Below are 15098 nucleotides of genomic sequence, written 5' to 3'. Positions count from 1 at the left end.
GTCTCAGCTGTACATAATATTCTCTTATGTGGGAGATAGCTTTTGTTCTAAAGTGCATAATGGACGTCTTACGTTTCCATGGACCTGTAGCACTAGTGCTTCCAAAAGTAGATGACTTTATAGACATACAAAATGAAACAACATATAAACTCTGTTCTCTAGTTATCTTGTTATCTTTCCTGTTCAGATTAGTTTTGCTGCTGGGAGCCTTCTGATCTACACATTTGCAAATTCCACTTTAGACAACATGTGCTGCACAACTTGATGTAACCATTCGAAGTCTATGAAACATCAGTCAATTTACTAACTTTAAGATTATTCTACCCTTTGTCAAGATAAAAACTATTTTGAATGAAGTTCTGGATAATTTTTGATGTTACCAGGACAGAATCTAAATGTAATGTAATGTGTGGAGTTTCCGAAATCCAGAAGCCGTGCTACGTACCAGACCATAAGGCGTGACAATAATTAAAAAGAGAACGTTAGAAGACTGTGTTACAATTACTGTACTTAGTTCTTGGGTATTATTCAGGTGTCAACCACAAAACTCCAAATCCAATTGCAAGCAGCACAAATAAACCTTGGGTTTCTCATATAGTTCAGCAGATTGTTCTTACTAGTTAGGCCCCTTTCACACATCAGTTTTTTGCAGTCAGTCACAATCCGTTGGATCGATGGATCCGTCGCAGATTGTGAAAAACTGATGCGAAGGATCCATTTTTTGGATGGATCCGACTAGCGGATCTGGCTAATTATATCGGAGAATGCTCAGTTAAAAGAAAAACAAATCTGTCGCCGGATTCCATCATTTGATGGATGCAGCGCCATACGCTTCTATTCTAGTAAACGACAGACAGCGATGGATCCGTCGCTGTCCATTTTTTCTACGGACAAAAAAAGTTACTTTTTCCGATGTCTCTGGCCGCTGAACAGACAATTTTCAATGGATCTGTTTTTTTCAAAATTCGACGGATTGCGACTGATGGCGAAAAACTGATGTGTGAAAGGGGCCTTAGTCTCTACCAGTCTCCAGAATTCAAAAAATTGCAAAACATACACATTCTTCAAAATCAGGCTTTTATATTTTTATATCTAAATTTCCATAAAAAACAGACATGTTGTATGGAACTTTGTATACAGAAGCCTGAATTTGGAGAATTCCTATGTCCTTTTGCAATTTATTGGTATCAGCCACAATGATATGCCTTCTTGTCTACCAAGTGCCTTGTCACGCTGCCAACCACTGTGATCCATCACAATGCCAGCCACAGTGACCCATGACCGTGGCACTGGCAATGACCAGTAACAATGTGACCATGGTGACACATGTTGATGCCAGTGACAGTGACTTATAACCTTAGCAGCCGCAGTGACCCAGGGCCTTGCCAGTGACCAAAACCCATGACATTACCAGTGACAATAACCAATTATCATGGCACTGACCCATGACATTACTGGCCGCAGTGACTCCTGTCAAGGCCGGGTCACATTGACTCATAGGAATCCCGGCCATATTTTCTTACAATCCTACTGTTGTTACCACACCTGGAAACATGTCCCTTTTTGTCCGGACACAATATGATACAGATTTTGGGGTCCCAAAAAATGATTAATATACCTCATTGGGTAGCTTAGTGACAGTCGGCTAACTTATATGTATGGCCATTATGTTAATTTATGTCTCCATGTTTTAAATTATTACTTTTTTCATTTCTTCTAATCTGTCTGGATAAAACAAACGAAAAAGACTAATATTATTTTTATTGTAGGTAAAGTGCAAGTGAAAAGTTCAGATATTCAAGTTGGAGACCTAATCATTGTAGAAAAGGTAACAATTGCCTGTTACTTACCACATCCGATCTTATTGCTTGTTGTAAACAGTTCTACTAACCCCTGTATACTGTATACACACACAACTTAATATTTGACTAGAATTTACCAGTGACATTTCTGAATCATCTTAACTTGTTAGTGGCGGGCCTAATTTTGAACTTCCTGACCAAACCAAATTTTACAATTATGACCAGTATCACTTTATGAGGTTATAACTCTGGAACGCTTCAACGGATCCCACTGATTCTGAGATTTTCTCATGACATGTTGTACTTCATGTTTGTGGTAAATTTTGGTTGATATGACTTGCGTATATATGAAAATATCAGAAATGTAACAAATTTGAAAATTTCGCCATTTTAAAACTTTTAATTTTTGTTCCCTTAAGTCAGTTAGTTACACCATACAAAATGATTAATAAATAACATTTGCCATATGTCTACTTTACATATGCATCATTTTTGAAACATAATTTTTTTGTTAGGATGTCAGAGGGGTTAAAAGTGTAGTAGCAATTTCTCATTTTTTCAACAAATTTATGAAAGCTCTTTCTTTAGGGACCTATTCAGATTTAAATTGACTTTGAGGGGCCTATATATCCACAAAAGTGAGCCCATTATAAAAACCGCACCTCTCAAATGCTTAAAAACTATTGTTGGGAAATTTTTAAACCCTTCAGTTGCTACACAGGAATTAATGTAAAGTGGAATGAAAAAAAAAAAAAACCTCTAAAATCTTGGCTTTAGTCCCAAATTTCTAATTTTTGTAAGAGGTAACAGAAAAAAGTGGACCCCACAGTTTACCTACTTTCTTATGAGCGCGGCAATACCCCCATGTAATCAAGAAGTTCTGTTTGGACAAATTGTAGGGCTCGGAACAGATGGGGCAATATTTGAACTTTGGAACACAAATTGGCTGAAATAGATTGCTGGAACCATGTCACATTTGCAGGACCCCTGAGACGCCCAAACAGCAGAAAACCCCCATGAGTGACCCCATTTTGGAAAGTACGCCCCTCAAGCATTTTATCCAGGGGTATAGTGAGGATTTTGAACGCAAAAGTATTACACAAAATTTGCTAACATTAGGTCTTCATATGTCATCATTAGTGATGAGCGCAAGTTTTCGCTACTCGAATTTGCATGGGGTATGCACGGAGTATCGCCGGTGCTCAAGTGGCATGCTCGAGTCCCTGCCCCGCATGATTTGCGGCTGTTGGACACCCCAAAAAGTGCAGGGATTGCCCGTGTGTGGCAGGCTATCCCTGGATTTCTTTTTGGGCTGTCTAACAGCTGCAAAACATGTGGGGCGGGACCTTGAGCATGTTACTTGAGGACTGCGCGATACTCTGTGCAAACTTGAGTAGTGAGTACTTTTACTGAACACTCGTCATATCGTCATCATTTTTTTTATCTTTTAAACAAGCTCCAACCCTAACCCTAAGGGCAAAGAATGGAAGAAATTAAATTTTATAAAATTAAAAAAAGTAAACTAAGGGGAATGACACTGGGGGGATGACTTTATAATTATTGGCTTTTGATCACTGTGATAGAGAAATGATTTTAATAGCAGGCCTTAATAGTTTTACCATTTTATGTAAAATAACTTAAAAATAATTGAGTGGCAACTTAAAGTAGTGTCTCAGGTACAGGCGGTGGCTTAGGCATGGGTGCTGGTTAGAATCATACTTCCCTACAATACTTTTATTTCTCTTCATACTTCTCTGTAGCTCAATGACAACATGCCACACCTGTTACATCACTCATTTTGGGCAAGAGATGGCATGTGATATTTTGTTCAACTTTTTCTTGATTCATCCACTTTCCCAACCTTGAACATTGACACCTGTCTATGACTTTTTTTTCTAATTCTACCCTTTTTCAATCACTTCAATCTGAGCACGCCTTTACCACACAGTTTGAATCCCATCAAATACTGTACACTTAAGGTACCGTCACACATAACGATATCGTTAACGATATCATTGCTTTTTGTGACGTAGCAACGATATCGTTAAGGAAATCGTTATGTGTGACAGCGACCAACGATCAGGCACCTGCTGGGAGATCGTTGGTCGCTGAGGAAAGTCCAGAACTTTATTTCGTCGCTGGACTTCCCGCTGACATCGCTGGATCGGCGTGTGTGACACCGATCCAGTGATGTCTTCACTGGTAATCAGGGTAAACATCGGGTTACTAAGCGCAGGGCCGCGCTTAGTAACCCGATGTTTACCCTGGTTACCAGCGTAAACGTTAAAAAAACAAACACTACATACTTACCTTCAGCTGTCTGTCCCCGGCGCTGTGCTTCTCTGCACTCCTCCTGCATCCTGTGTCATCGCCAGCCAGCCGGAAAGCAGAGCGGTGACGTCACCGCTCTGCTTTCCGGCTGACCGGCGCTGACAGTGCAGAGGAAAGCACAGCGCCGGAGGACAGACCCGGAATGTAAGTATGTAGTGTTTGTTTTTTTAACGTTTACGCTGGTAAACAGGGTAAACATCGGGTTACTAAGCGCGGCCCTGCGCTTAGTAACCCGATGTTTACCCTGGTTACCGGGGACTTCGGTATCTTTGGTCGCTGGAGAGCTGTCTGTGTGACAGCTCTCCAGCGACCAAATAGCGACGCTGCAGCGATCGACATCGTTGTCGGTATCGCTGCAGCGTCGCTTAGTGTGACGGTACCTTTAGGTTGCACTTAGCTAGAGTTGTTCATGTCAGCCGACCTGGACAAAAACTTTGATGTGTGAAATAAACTGTTTGCCCTCTTTCAGATTTCCTATGCTCTTCCATGTTTGTCACACTTAAATGTTTCAGCTCACCAAACAAATTTAAATATTAGGCAAGGATAACACAAATAAACATAAAAAGCAGTTTATAAATGAAGGTCTCTATTATTAAGGGAAAACGAAGTCTAAACCTACAGGGCCCTGTGTGATAAAGTGATTGCCCCTTAAAGCGAACCTGTCACCAGGTTTGGCCGACATAAGATACGGCCACCACCTTTCAGGGCTTATCTACAGTACAACATCCTATAATGTTGTAGATAAGCCCCCTTTCCAACCTGAAAGATAACAAAACTACATTTTATTATACTCACCGGGGGACAGTCCGGACCGATGGGTGTCACATCTTCTTATGATCGCTCCCTCCTACTTGCTTCATGGCTCCCTGGTATCGTGCTCCTGCACAGGCATACTAATCTGCCCTGTTGAGGGCAGAACAAAGTACTGCAGTGTGCTGGCGCTGGGCCTCTCTGACCTTTTTCGCGGCCTGCACACTGCAGTACTTTGCTCTGCCCTGAACAGGGCAGAAAAGTACGCCTGCACAGGAGCGCGATGCTGGGGAGCCATGAAGCAAGCAGGAGGGGGGTGATCATAAGAAGATGGGAGGCGCCGGACCTGTACCTGCAACACCCATCTGGCCGGACTGGCCCCCGTGTGAGTATAATAGAACTTATTTTTGTTATCTTTCAGGTTGGATCAGGGGTTTATCTACAACATTACAGAATGCTGTAGATTAGTCATGCAAGGTGGTGGCTGTATCTTATATCAGCCAAACCTGGTGACAGGTTCCCTTTAAACACAATAACTGGTTGGGCCACCCTTTGCAGCAACAACTGTAATCAAGCGTTTGCGATAACTGGCAATGAGTCTTTTACAAGATTTACAAGATTGCCTTACGCAGGCATGTACTACGGAGGACAGAGAATGAACTTCAATCCAATATTGCAGCCAGCATGCAGCCAGCGGGTAAGGAAAGGGTGAATCAAACACCCGAAAACCCCGCCCCTATGGCTGAAGATTGTTCCCTCCAAATTCAGGTGACAGAGTCCCTTTAAGCCTTTCAGAGATGGACTTGCTGGTGTGTTTTGGATCATTATCCTCCTGCATTGCCCATTAGCCCTTCAGCTTGAGGTCACGAACAGTGCTTTCTAGCGGCCCGCCGCTATACTTTTTCACCCTGCTCTTCCTTTTGCTGTGCATCCGAGACAGCGTGACCACCTCCTCTTCCTCCAATCTTTGCTCTGACGGGTCTAGGACCTCATTATACCTCCGCATTATCTTCCACCCACTCCTGTTAGGGCATTGTGCACCAGGCTGTTAGGGCACGCTTAACAAGACTTTTGGGGCGCTCTGCACCAGGCTGTTGGGGCGCACTGCATCTGGCTCTTGGAGCATTGTGCACCAGGCTGTTGGGGTACTCTGCACCAGGCTGAGAATAGAATGATGGCGCAACCCGTGATCCGGCATTTATACAGTCCGGGTCACATGGTGTCCCTGCCAGTCAAAGCCATTCTAATACTTGGCACAGCTATGACGGTTTTGGAAGTGTCCACAGCCTAAAAGCTTGTTGATTGATTGCACTACAGCCTTTCAACAAATTTAATTCGGAAATCGAACCTGAACAGAACAATGCATTTACGCAAGAAGTTCGTATTCGGAGTTCAGCACCGAACCCTAGGTGTTTGGTATGAACCCTGAACTTTACAGTTCGGGTTTGGTCATCTCTAATATTAGACTATTGGAAAAATGACACAAACTCAAAAACTTTTTTTTAAAAAAGAGCACACTGGTATATAAACACTTGTGTCTAAGTTTCAGGATTAACCTTCGTCCGGCTGAGTAGGTACAATTGTAACTATTCCGTTTTAAAATTGCAATAACTTTTTTTTCCGAAAAGCCGTAGAGGGCTGAAATTTCGTGACATCTCTGCAGTTTTGGTCCAGAATATATTGGCCAAATTTCAATAAAATATATATGAAGGTACAATTGTACCTCTGCAGCCTGTTAACGTTGTAAAATTATGCAGCCTGACGAAGGTATCACTTTCTCTTAAAAAAAATAAAAATGAGACAGTCTCAAAATACAGGGATCACACTTTCGTTTACAAAGAGAAAAAAAGCCTTGAATTCAGAATTTGGATTTAGTTGCAAATTCTGCGATGAGTGCTGTAATACTGCATTACATTCACAGTCACACACTGAGTGGTGGTGATGAGACTGCTGCAAGCGTTCACTGTACATCACTTGAATCTTGAATTTCTATTCACAGACTATGACTGCCATTTCCAATCTAGTACATCAGTACTGAAGTAGTCCACCACAATCACATTAGGCTATTATCTATCCCTATCCTGTGTGCTCTCCAATTCTATCCCTGCACAGTACAGGCATAAGATGGTGTTCCTTGTACAGCCCCTATGTTTTATACTGCTTATGATAGCCCCTGATTTGCTGTGCAACACTATGGGACTGGATTGTTTGCAAAACAATATGAAATACCGCATGTTTAGGGCCTTTTTGTTGTGAATTCTGTGGCAGAGCTCCCTCCTGTGGTCACAAGTGGTACTTCGGCTGATTCTTTCTGTGAGCTTCCGTTGGTGGAGGAAAGTGGTACTGCGGCTTCTGAGTTTCCTTCCTCAGGTGATGTGGTGAAGTCGTTAGGTGCTGCTCTATTTAACTCCACCTAGTGCTTTGATCCTGGCCTCCAGTCAATGTTCTAGTATTGGACCTGTTTCCTCCTGGATCGTTCCTGTGGCCTGCTGCTCTGCATAGCTAAGTTCCTCTTTGCTATTTTGTTTGCTGTTTTTTCTGTCCAGCTTGTCTATTTGTTTTTTCCTGCTTGCTGGAAGCTCTGGGACGCAGAGGGTGTACCTCCGTGCCGTTAGTTCGGTACGGAGGGTCTTTTGCCCCCTTTGCGTGGTTTTTGTAGGGTTTTGTGTTGACCGCAAAGTTACCTTTCCTATCCTCGCTCTGTTCAGAAAGTCAGGCTTCACTTTGCTAAATCTATTTCATCTCTACGTTTGTCTTTTCATCTTAACTCACAGTCATTATATGTGGGGGCTGCCTTTTCCTTTGGGGTATTTCTCTGAGGCAAGGTAGGCTTATTTTCTATCTTCAGGCTAGCTAGTTTCTCAGGCCGTGCCGAGTTGCATAGGGAGCATTAGGCGCAATCCACGGCTGCCTTTAGTGTGGTTGGAGAGGATTAGGGATTGCGGTCAACAGAGTTCCCACGTCTCAGAGCTCGTTCTATGTTTTTGGGTTATTGTCAGGTCACTGTATGTGCTCTGACCTCTATGTCCATTGTGGTGCTGAATTACCTTTTCATAACACCTTTTATACTATGTATTTGCTGCCCTTATTTCCACTGTTGTACCATGATTTGATTCATGATTGACCCCCAGAATATGTATTTTTTTTTCCATTTTTGGCAAGTGATGAAGGTGTAATAATCATGTCTGCCACTGTATTCTCACATATGGGACTCGATTGTCTTTGAAAGCAATCTTTTTATGTCACAGCGAGTTTTACAATCAAAAAAGCTTTAGCAAAATGAGCAGATGTATAAAACATCTGTAAATAGCTGAATGCACAGTGTGCTTTTGCAGCCTTAGGTCAGCCTTTTGCACTCTCTATGAATCGGCTCTGCTAAATAAAAATACACAGCGAGAACATCTGTTCCACTTCTGCGATCTAGCAGAGTTTTATGGTACTTTTCTTATGATGTCATCATGTTGCTTCCCAGCAGATTGCATTGTCTGGTAGCCCTTGGCGCTTTACTTCAATTATCTACGTATGACATGCTATATCCAGTGTTCTATCTCCTCTTACTTTGCCACCTTGGTAATTTTGAATTGAGGACATAAATTAGGATTGACTGTGTGAAGATCAGCATTTGAAAACTGACGGATGGGTAGCATTTGCTTATATTCCTATGGATTGGGATGCCAGACGGCTTTTTTTTTTTTTTTTTAAACAAATCTAAAACTGATGTCAATGTCATTGAAAGAAACATATTTTTCAATAACATGTCTAGAATGTGAATGGAATAAAAAAAAAATACAAAAAACACAGTGAATTTTAGCAGAGTACACACCTATACCAATTTTTAAATCATTATAAAACCTTATTTGTTGTTCTGATAATGTAAAAATCTCTGTATAAATTTGTCTATTTATGTATTGTACATTTTTTAGGTGGATTTACTGTAGTTTCTTCCATTAAAAGTTATCATAGCCTAAGTTGTGAAGATTTTTTTTTTCTTCCTTCCCTTATGCTTTGTAAGGACATATGAATACTATAAACAGCAAAGACTGACCCTCACCTCCTGACAGAATGAATCCAATGTGAACAGGTGCAAGCCGTTATCACTGCATTATACAAAGAATGCAACAGCACTTTTTGCATTAAACTCTAAGCAAACATTGAATATATGAATTATAGGCTATACTTAAAGAATCACTCCCATCAAAATTGTTATCCTCCTATTATATTTGCAGTCATTGAATTATATAGCACTGTGTACTGATAATTGCTCATTTTACCTTTCTATTATGATTATTTTATTATTTATTGTTATAGCGCCATTTATTCCATGGCGCTTTACATGTGAGGAGGGGTATACATAATAAAAACAAGGACCCTGCCCGCGAAGGCTCACAATCTACAAGGGATGGGTGAGAATACAGTAGGCGAGGGTAGAGCTGGTCATGCAGCGGTTTGGTCGATCAGTGGTTACTGCAGGTTGTAGGCTTGTCGGAAGAGGTGGGTCTTCAGGCTCTTTTTGAAGGTTTCGATGGTAGGCGAGAGTCTGATGTGTTGTGGTAGAGAGTTCCAGAGTAGGGGTGATGCGCGAGAAATCTTGTATGCGATCGTTGGAAGAGGAGATAAGAGGGGAATAGAGAAGGAGATCTTGTGAGGATCGGAGGTTGCGTGCAGGAAAGTACCGGGAGACAAGGTCACAGATGTATGGAGGAGACAGGTTGTGGATGGCTTTGTATGTCATGGTTAGGGTTTGGTACTGGAGTCTCTGGGCAATGGGGAGCCAGTGAAGGGATTGACAGAGGGGAGAAGCTGGGGAATAGCGGGGGGACAGGTGGATTAGTCGGACAGCAGAGTTTAGAATATATTGGAGGGGTGCAAGAATGTTCGAGGGGAGGCCACAGAGCAGGAGGTTGCAGTAGTCAAGGTGACAGATGATGAAGGCATGGACTAGGGTTTTTGCAGATGCTTGTTTGAGGAATGAACGGATTTGTGAAATATTTTTGAGTTGAAGTCGGCAAGAAGTGGAAAGGGCTTGGATATGTGGTTTAAAGGAGAGATCAGCATCAAGGATTACCCTGAGGCAGCGAGCTTGTGGGTCTGGGGAGAGTGGGCAGCCATTTACTGTAATGGATAGGTTCGTTGCGGGGATCACGTGAGATGGGGGAAAGATGATGAATTCTGTTTTGTCTATGTTAAGTTTCAGAAATCTAGCAGAGAAGAAGGATGGAATAGTGCACAGACATTGAGGGATTCTAGTTAGTAGGGAGGTGATATCTGGTCCAGAGATGTAGATCTGTGTGTCATCAGCATAGAGATGATACTGAAAGCCATGAGATTCTATGAGCTGTCCGAGGCCAAAGGTGTAAATGATGAAGAGCAGGGGCCCTAGGACTGAACCTTGTGGGACTCCGACAGATAGGAGGCGAGGTGAGGAGGTGATGTGCGAGTGGGAGACGCTGAATGTCCGGTCTGTTAGGTATGATGAGATCCAGGATAGGGCCAAGTCTGTGATGCCAAGGGATGAGAGGGTCTGTAATAATAGGGAATGGTCCACTGTGTCAAAGGCAGCCGGCAGGTCCAGGAGGAGGAGGACAGAGTAGTGTCGCTTGCTCTTGGCGGTTAAGAGGTCATTGGTGACCTTAGTAAGGGCAGTTTCAGTGGAGTGGTGTGACCGGAAGCCAGATTGTAAGCGGTCAAAGAGGGAGCAAGAAGAGAGATGGGAGGACAGTTCAAGGTAGACGTGTTGTTCCAGTAGCTTGGAGGCATAGGGGAGAAGTGATATAGGGCGATGGCTAGATACTGAGGATGGGTCAAGAGAAGGCTTTTTGAGGATAGGTGTGATGGAGGCATGTTTAAAGCTTGAGGGGAAAACACCAGTTGTTAGTGATAGGTTGAAGAGATGGGTTAGGGTTGGGATGCAGACTGTAGTGAGGTTTGGGATGAAGTGGGATGGGATCGGGTCAAGTGCACAGGTGGTGAGATGTGATCTTGAGAGTAGAGTGGAGAGTCGATCTTCTGTAATGGTGGAGAAGTTGATTTTGGAGGGCTGGGAAGTCGGGAGGAAGGGCTCTGGGGGTTGTTGACCAAAACTGTCTCTGATGTTCTCAATCTTCTGCTTGAAAAATGAGGCAAAGTCTACAGTTGAGATGAGTGAGGAGGGAGGAGGTGCTGGGGGACGGAGGAGAGAATTGAAGGTCTACCCAGTTAAAGGGAATCTGTCACCACTCCCCCTGGACAATTTTTATCTACTACTATGGTCATACAGGTAATTGAATGACTAAACCATAGATAAAAATTGTCCAGGGTGTGACAGATTCCCTTTAATTCTTCTGTTTTCCATTAGGTGTATGACATCACGTGATTACAAACTGACTTGCTGAATCCATCCTGGAAGTCCTTTTTCGCTGCATGAGTCACGATTCACTGCAAAAGTCCCTGGCGGCAGTAGGGAGTAGCTGGGTCAGGAGTTGCATAGGGGAATGAGATTTGCAGGGACAAGAGACTTCTTGTTTCTACATAGAGCAGAGAAAAGAGAAGAATTAACTGGGTAGAAAGGCAAATTGAGCAATTGTAAGTACACAGTACTATTTAATTTGATGACTGCAATATATTAAGAGGATAAAAACATTGATGGGAGTGCTGCTGTATTCCTTGGTTTGATAAGTGGACATTATAGAGGCCGATCCTCCTATTGGGATTCCCTCTATTAGCTAAAGTGCAAAGTTGCTAATAAACATTGGCTTTTCTACACTTGCTCCATCTATGTATTAAACAGATATCCATTTATTTAAATGTTCGTATTTAATCCTAAAGTCCTCCATATACATTAGATAACTGCTGACTGAATGATATTTATCAGCAGCTACCTCTCCCGACCATTCCATATACTGATACGCTAAGCCTGGCAAAGTGCTCCTGTGTTCCCTAGAAGAATCGTTTGGCAGCGGCTTAATCAAATGAATATATAATCTATCGGAGAGAGTCGGGAGGCCACATACACATTGGACTGGTATTCCGATTCCAGTGGGATCGGCCAACTTAAGTCCAATGCACTTGGGTGCCTTAAAGGGAATGTGTCAGCAGGTTTTTGCTATGTAATATGAGGACAGCATGAGGTAGGGTCTGATACACAACTTTCAGAGATGTCACTTATTAGGCTATGTGTTGATGTTCCCATTCAGTAAATGTTTTATCATCAAGAGATGATCACTTCCTGAACTACAGCTCTGTCAATATGCAATGTACACAGAAAGCTGGGGTGTGGGAGGGGTTAGCTTTCTGAGCTATTAAATTCTTCATCTAAAAACTCTGTGTCCCAACTGCTGACCCAGTAATCTTAAGTGATACATCACTGGAATCGGGGTCTCTTTTCCTACATGATGGTGCTCTCAGTCGAGAGCGTTACTTGTGGCACCAGTTATGTTACCAGTGGTAATGTTCCCTACCAATCCGCTGTTGCCTTGGGGTCTCTGGAGCTTGATCCTTGATGAGATAAGCCATTTAATGCTACTATTGGATACAAACCGAAGGCAGTGACCAGCACAAAGGCTCTTTCTATATCAAGTTCCTTGATTGCACTTGTGTATGTAATGTAATAGAAAGTCCAGTATAGTTGTAATAAACTCATATTTAGTAAGAAATGAATATAAGGGTCATATTGTTTCATCTACTCCTTGAAGCACAGAGCAGGCCTGACCATTCAGTGTGTGATTCTTACTATTACAATCTGCACAAATTTACAAAAGATAAAATAATCTCAGTCTTCATTAATATTCATTGTGCGCACTGACGCTTTACCAATTGGAAGTACCTGAGAGGCTTAACTGTTACTTATTTATTGTATAATTTTTTAAAATATTGATTTCTAAATTGCAAATGCAGAATCTAAAGTACCAGGATAAATCCTATCTTAATTGCATTTCAATCCTGTTTGTGACCTTTGGATGCTAGAACCATATTGCATATCTGGATCGGAATTATTTTTTTATGCGAGCATTTATTTAATTTGCAGAATCAAAGAATCCCAGCTGACATGGTGTTTCTCAGGACTTCAGAGAAAACAGGTATGTCAATTGTGTATTTAAAAGAAAAGATCACAAGGAAGAGTTGGTCGCCAAATTATCTTCATAGTTGCAGGCTTCTTCAAATATATCTGAATATTTTAACGTCTAATTTAATATGTTTGGTCAAAGTTGTTCTGTGGACCCTCCATAACCTACTTGTTTTTTTTTTTAATTCTTTTTATTTTTAATTATAATGAGATTAAATGGGTTCAGTGTTAAATGAGCTGTATGAGATCTGAATGTTTACAAAGGACCACTCTATTTTATAGGATGGGTCTGGTCCTGTAGCTCCCATTATAGTGAGTGAGATTGAGCGGCTTCTCAAGACACAGCCATGGACAGCAATGGCGCTGAAGTTTTCAGATTACAAAAGATTCTGATAACACTTGGTCCCCAATCAATGGAATGAGCTATATATTATGATTAAAGGGGTTGTCCAGTCTTTAAGCTACAAGTCTAGAGTCACTCTGATGCCAGGAGTGGCAGGCACTTGCCTATGTGCTGACTAGATGGGTGCAGCCTCTCTCAATGCAAGTGTATTGAAGGACGTTGGATACAGTCTAGTCGGAATGTGGCCAGAAGAATGCAAATCACGTGACTGAATGCTCTCGGCACCAAAGAATCCTCGCATTGTGCATACTGGGAGGATTCACAAGTCACATAGAGGGACTGCAGACTTGTAGATTACTTTTTGATTGATGACCTATCTGACACCTGGCATCCCCGCCGATCGGCTGCCGGCTGGAAATACTCATTTGCAGAGCTGACTGTTGGTTTTAATAAAAGGCGGATATGCGGTACCCGGCGGCGGCCACTACCAGTAGACTGCCATCTCCACAAGTGAGTATTTCTGACCGCCGATACCGGTAACACTGATTAACGGAGTTGCCGGGTGTTTGACCCCGACCGATCATACATTGATGACCTATCCTACAGATGGATCATCAATCAAAAAGTAGTGGACAACCTCTATAAGACCAGAACAGCTTTAATGGGGAATTACTGTCTATCAAACTACTGTCTTTCCTATTTTCTGCAACATTCAGGAGTTCCGTAACCATGCAGGCCTGTCAATCTATTGTTTTTAATCATGTAAACCAGCTATAATAACAGATCTTCTTTTCCATCCAGAATATTCCATTCCATTCAGTATAAGCGTCTTTAGTATTTAGGAGAGCTGCTGTTATGATCGGCCTCAAACACCATGCGTTTTTGCGCTTTCGGTTTTCCTTCCCTTTATTCTAAGAACAATAACTTTTTTTAATTTTTCTGTCCCCATAGCCGTATGAGAGCGTGTTTTTTTTTTTTTTTGCGAGACAAGTTGTACTTTTGAATGATACAATTAATTTTATGATGTGATGCACTGGAGAGTGGGAAAAAAATTCCAGTTGTGTTGAAATTTCAAAAAAGTGCAGTTGAATAATTTTTTTTTCTTTTATTTACCATGCACACTATATGGTGAAACTGACTTGGCAATAGGATTCTCCACGTCAGTACGAGTACACAGATAGCAAGCATGTATAGTTTTCTATTTCAGTGCTGAAACAAAATTCAGAAATTTGTAAGAAAAAAAATGTTGCTTGTGTCGCCATCTTCCGACACCTGTAATGGTTGAATGCTTCTGGATACGGGGCTGTGTGAGGGCTTATTTTTTGTTCCATAAACTGACTTTTTTATTGGGGTAGCTACGATATTTTGATCACCTCTTATTGCATTCTTTTGCAGTATTGCAGCTGCCATAAATAACGTAATTCTGTTTTTTTTTTTTTTTTTCTCGTTATGCTGTTTACCTATCAGATTAATTTATTTTCGATTTCGACAGCCCGGGCATTACTGAACGCAGCAATACCAAATATGTGTATTTTTTTGTTTGTTTGTTTTATTTTTAATGGGGCAAAGGGGTGGGGGGGTAGGGGGGGGGGGGCGATTTGAACTTGTGTTTTTTTCTTTTTTTTTTTCATATTTTTAAAAGGTTTTCTCACTTTTGACTGTATTTTTAGTCCTTTTAGGGGATTAGGGGACGTGAAGCTGTTATTGTTTGATCACTTGTGCTGTGTAGCAGAAATCCCGATCTCCTATGAATGCCGACCACCGGTTCTGCGTTCACAGGAGGATCGTAATGACAGGCACGGGGGTCATCAGCAGAGTCCTTGCTGTCATC

At 41.9% G+C, this 15098-nt stretch overlaps 1 protein-coding gene across 3 annotated transcripts in view; it reads left to right on the top strand.

Moving 5' to 3' along the window:
* Positions 1–15098, top strand: part of ATP9B (ATPase phospholipid transporting 9B (putative)) — a 481605-nt gene that overhangs the window by 88048 nt on the left and 378459 nt on the right. For all 3 annotated transcript variants that reach the window (XM_069730937.1, XM_069730939.1, XM_069730938.1), the window contains exons 6-7: positions 1770–1828; positions 12886–12937. In XM_069730937.1, the coding sequence (XP_069587038.1) occupies positions 1770–1828; positions 12886–12937 (111 nt within the window). The remainder of the gene's footprint in view (positions 1–1769; positions 1829–12885; positions 12938–15098) is intronic.

This window comes from Ranitomeya imitator, chromosome 6, assembly GCF_032444005.1.
Source record: "Ranitomeya imitator isolate aRanImi1 chromosome 6, aRanImi1.pri, whole genome shotgun sequence".
Classification (NCBI taxonomy): Eukaryota; Metazoa; Chordata; class Amphibia; order Anura; family Dendrobatidae; genus Ranitomeya; species Ranitomeya imitator.
Note: the sequence above shows the minus strand (reverse complement) of the source record. Positions and strands in the feature narration are given on the sequence as shown.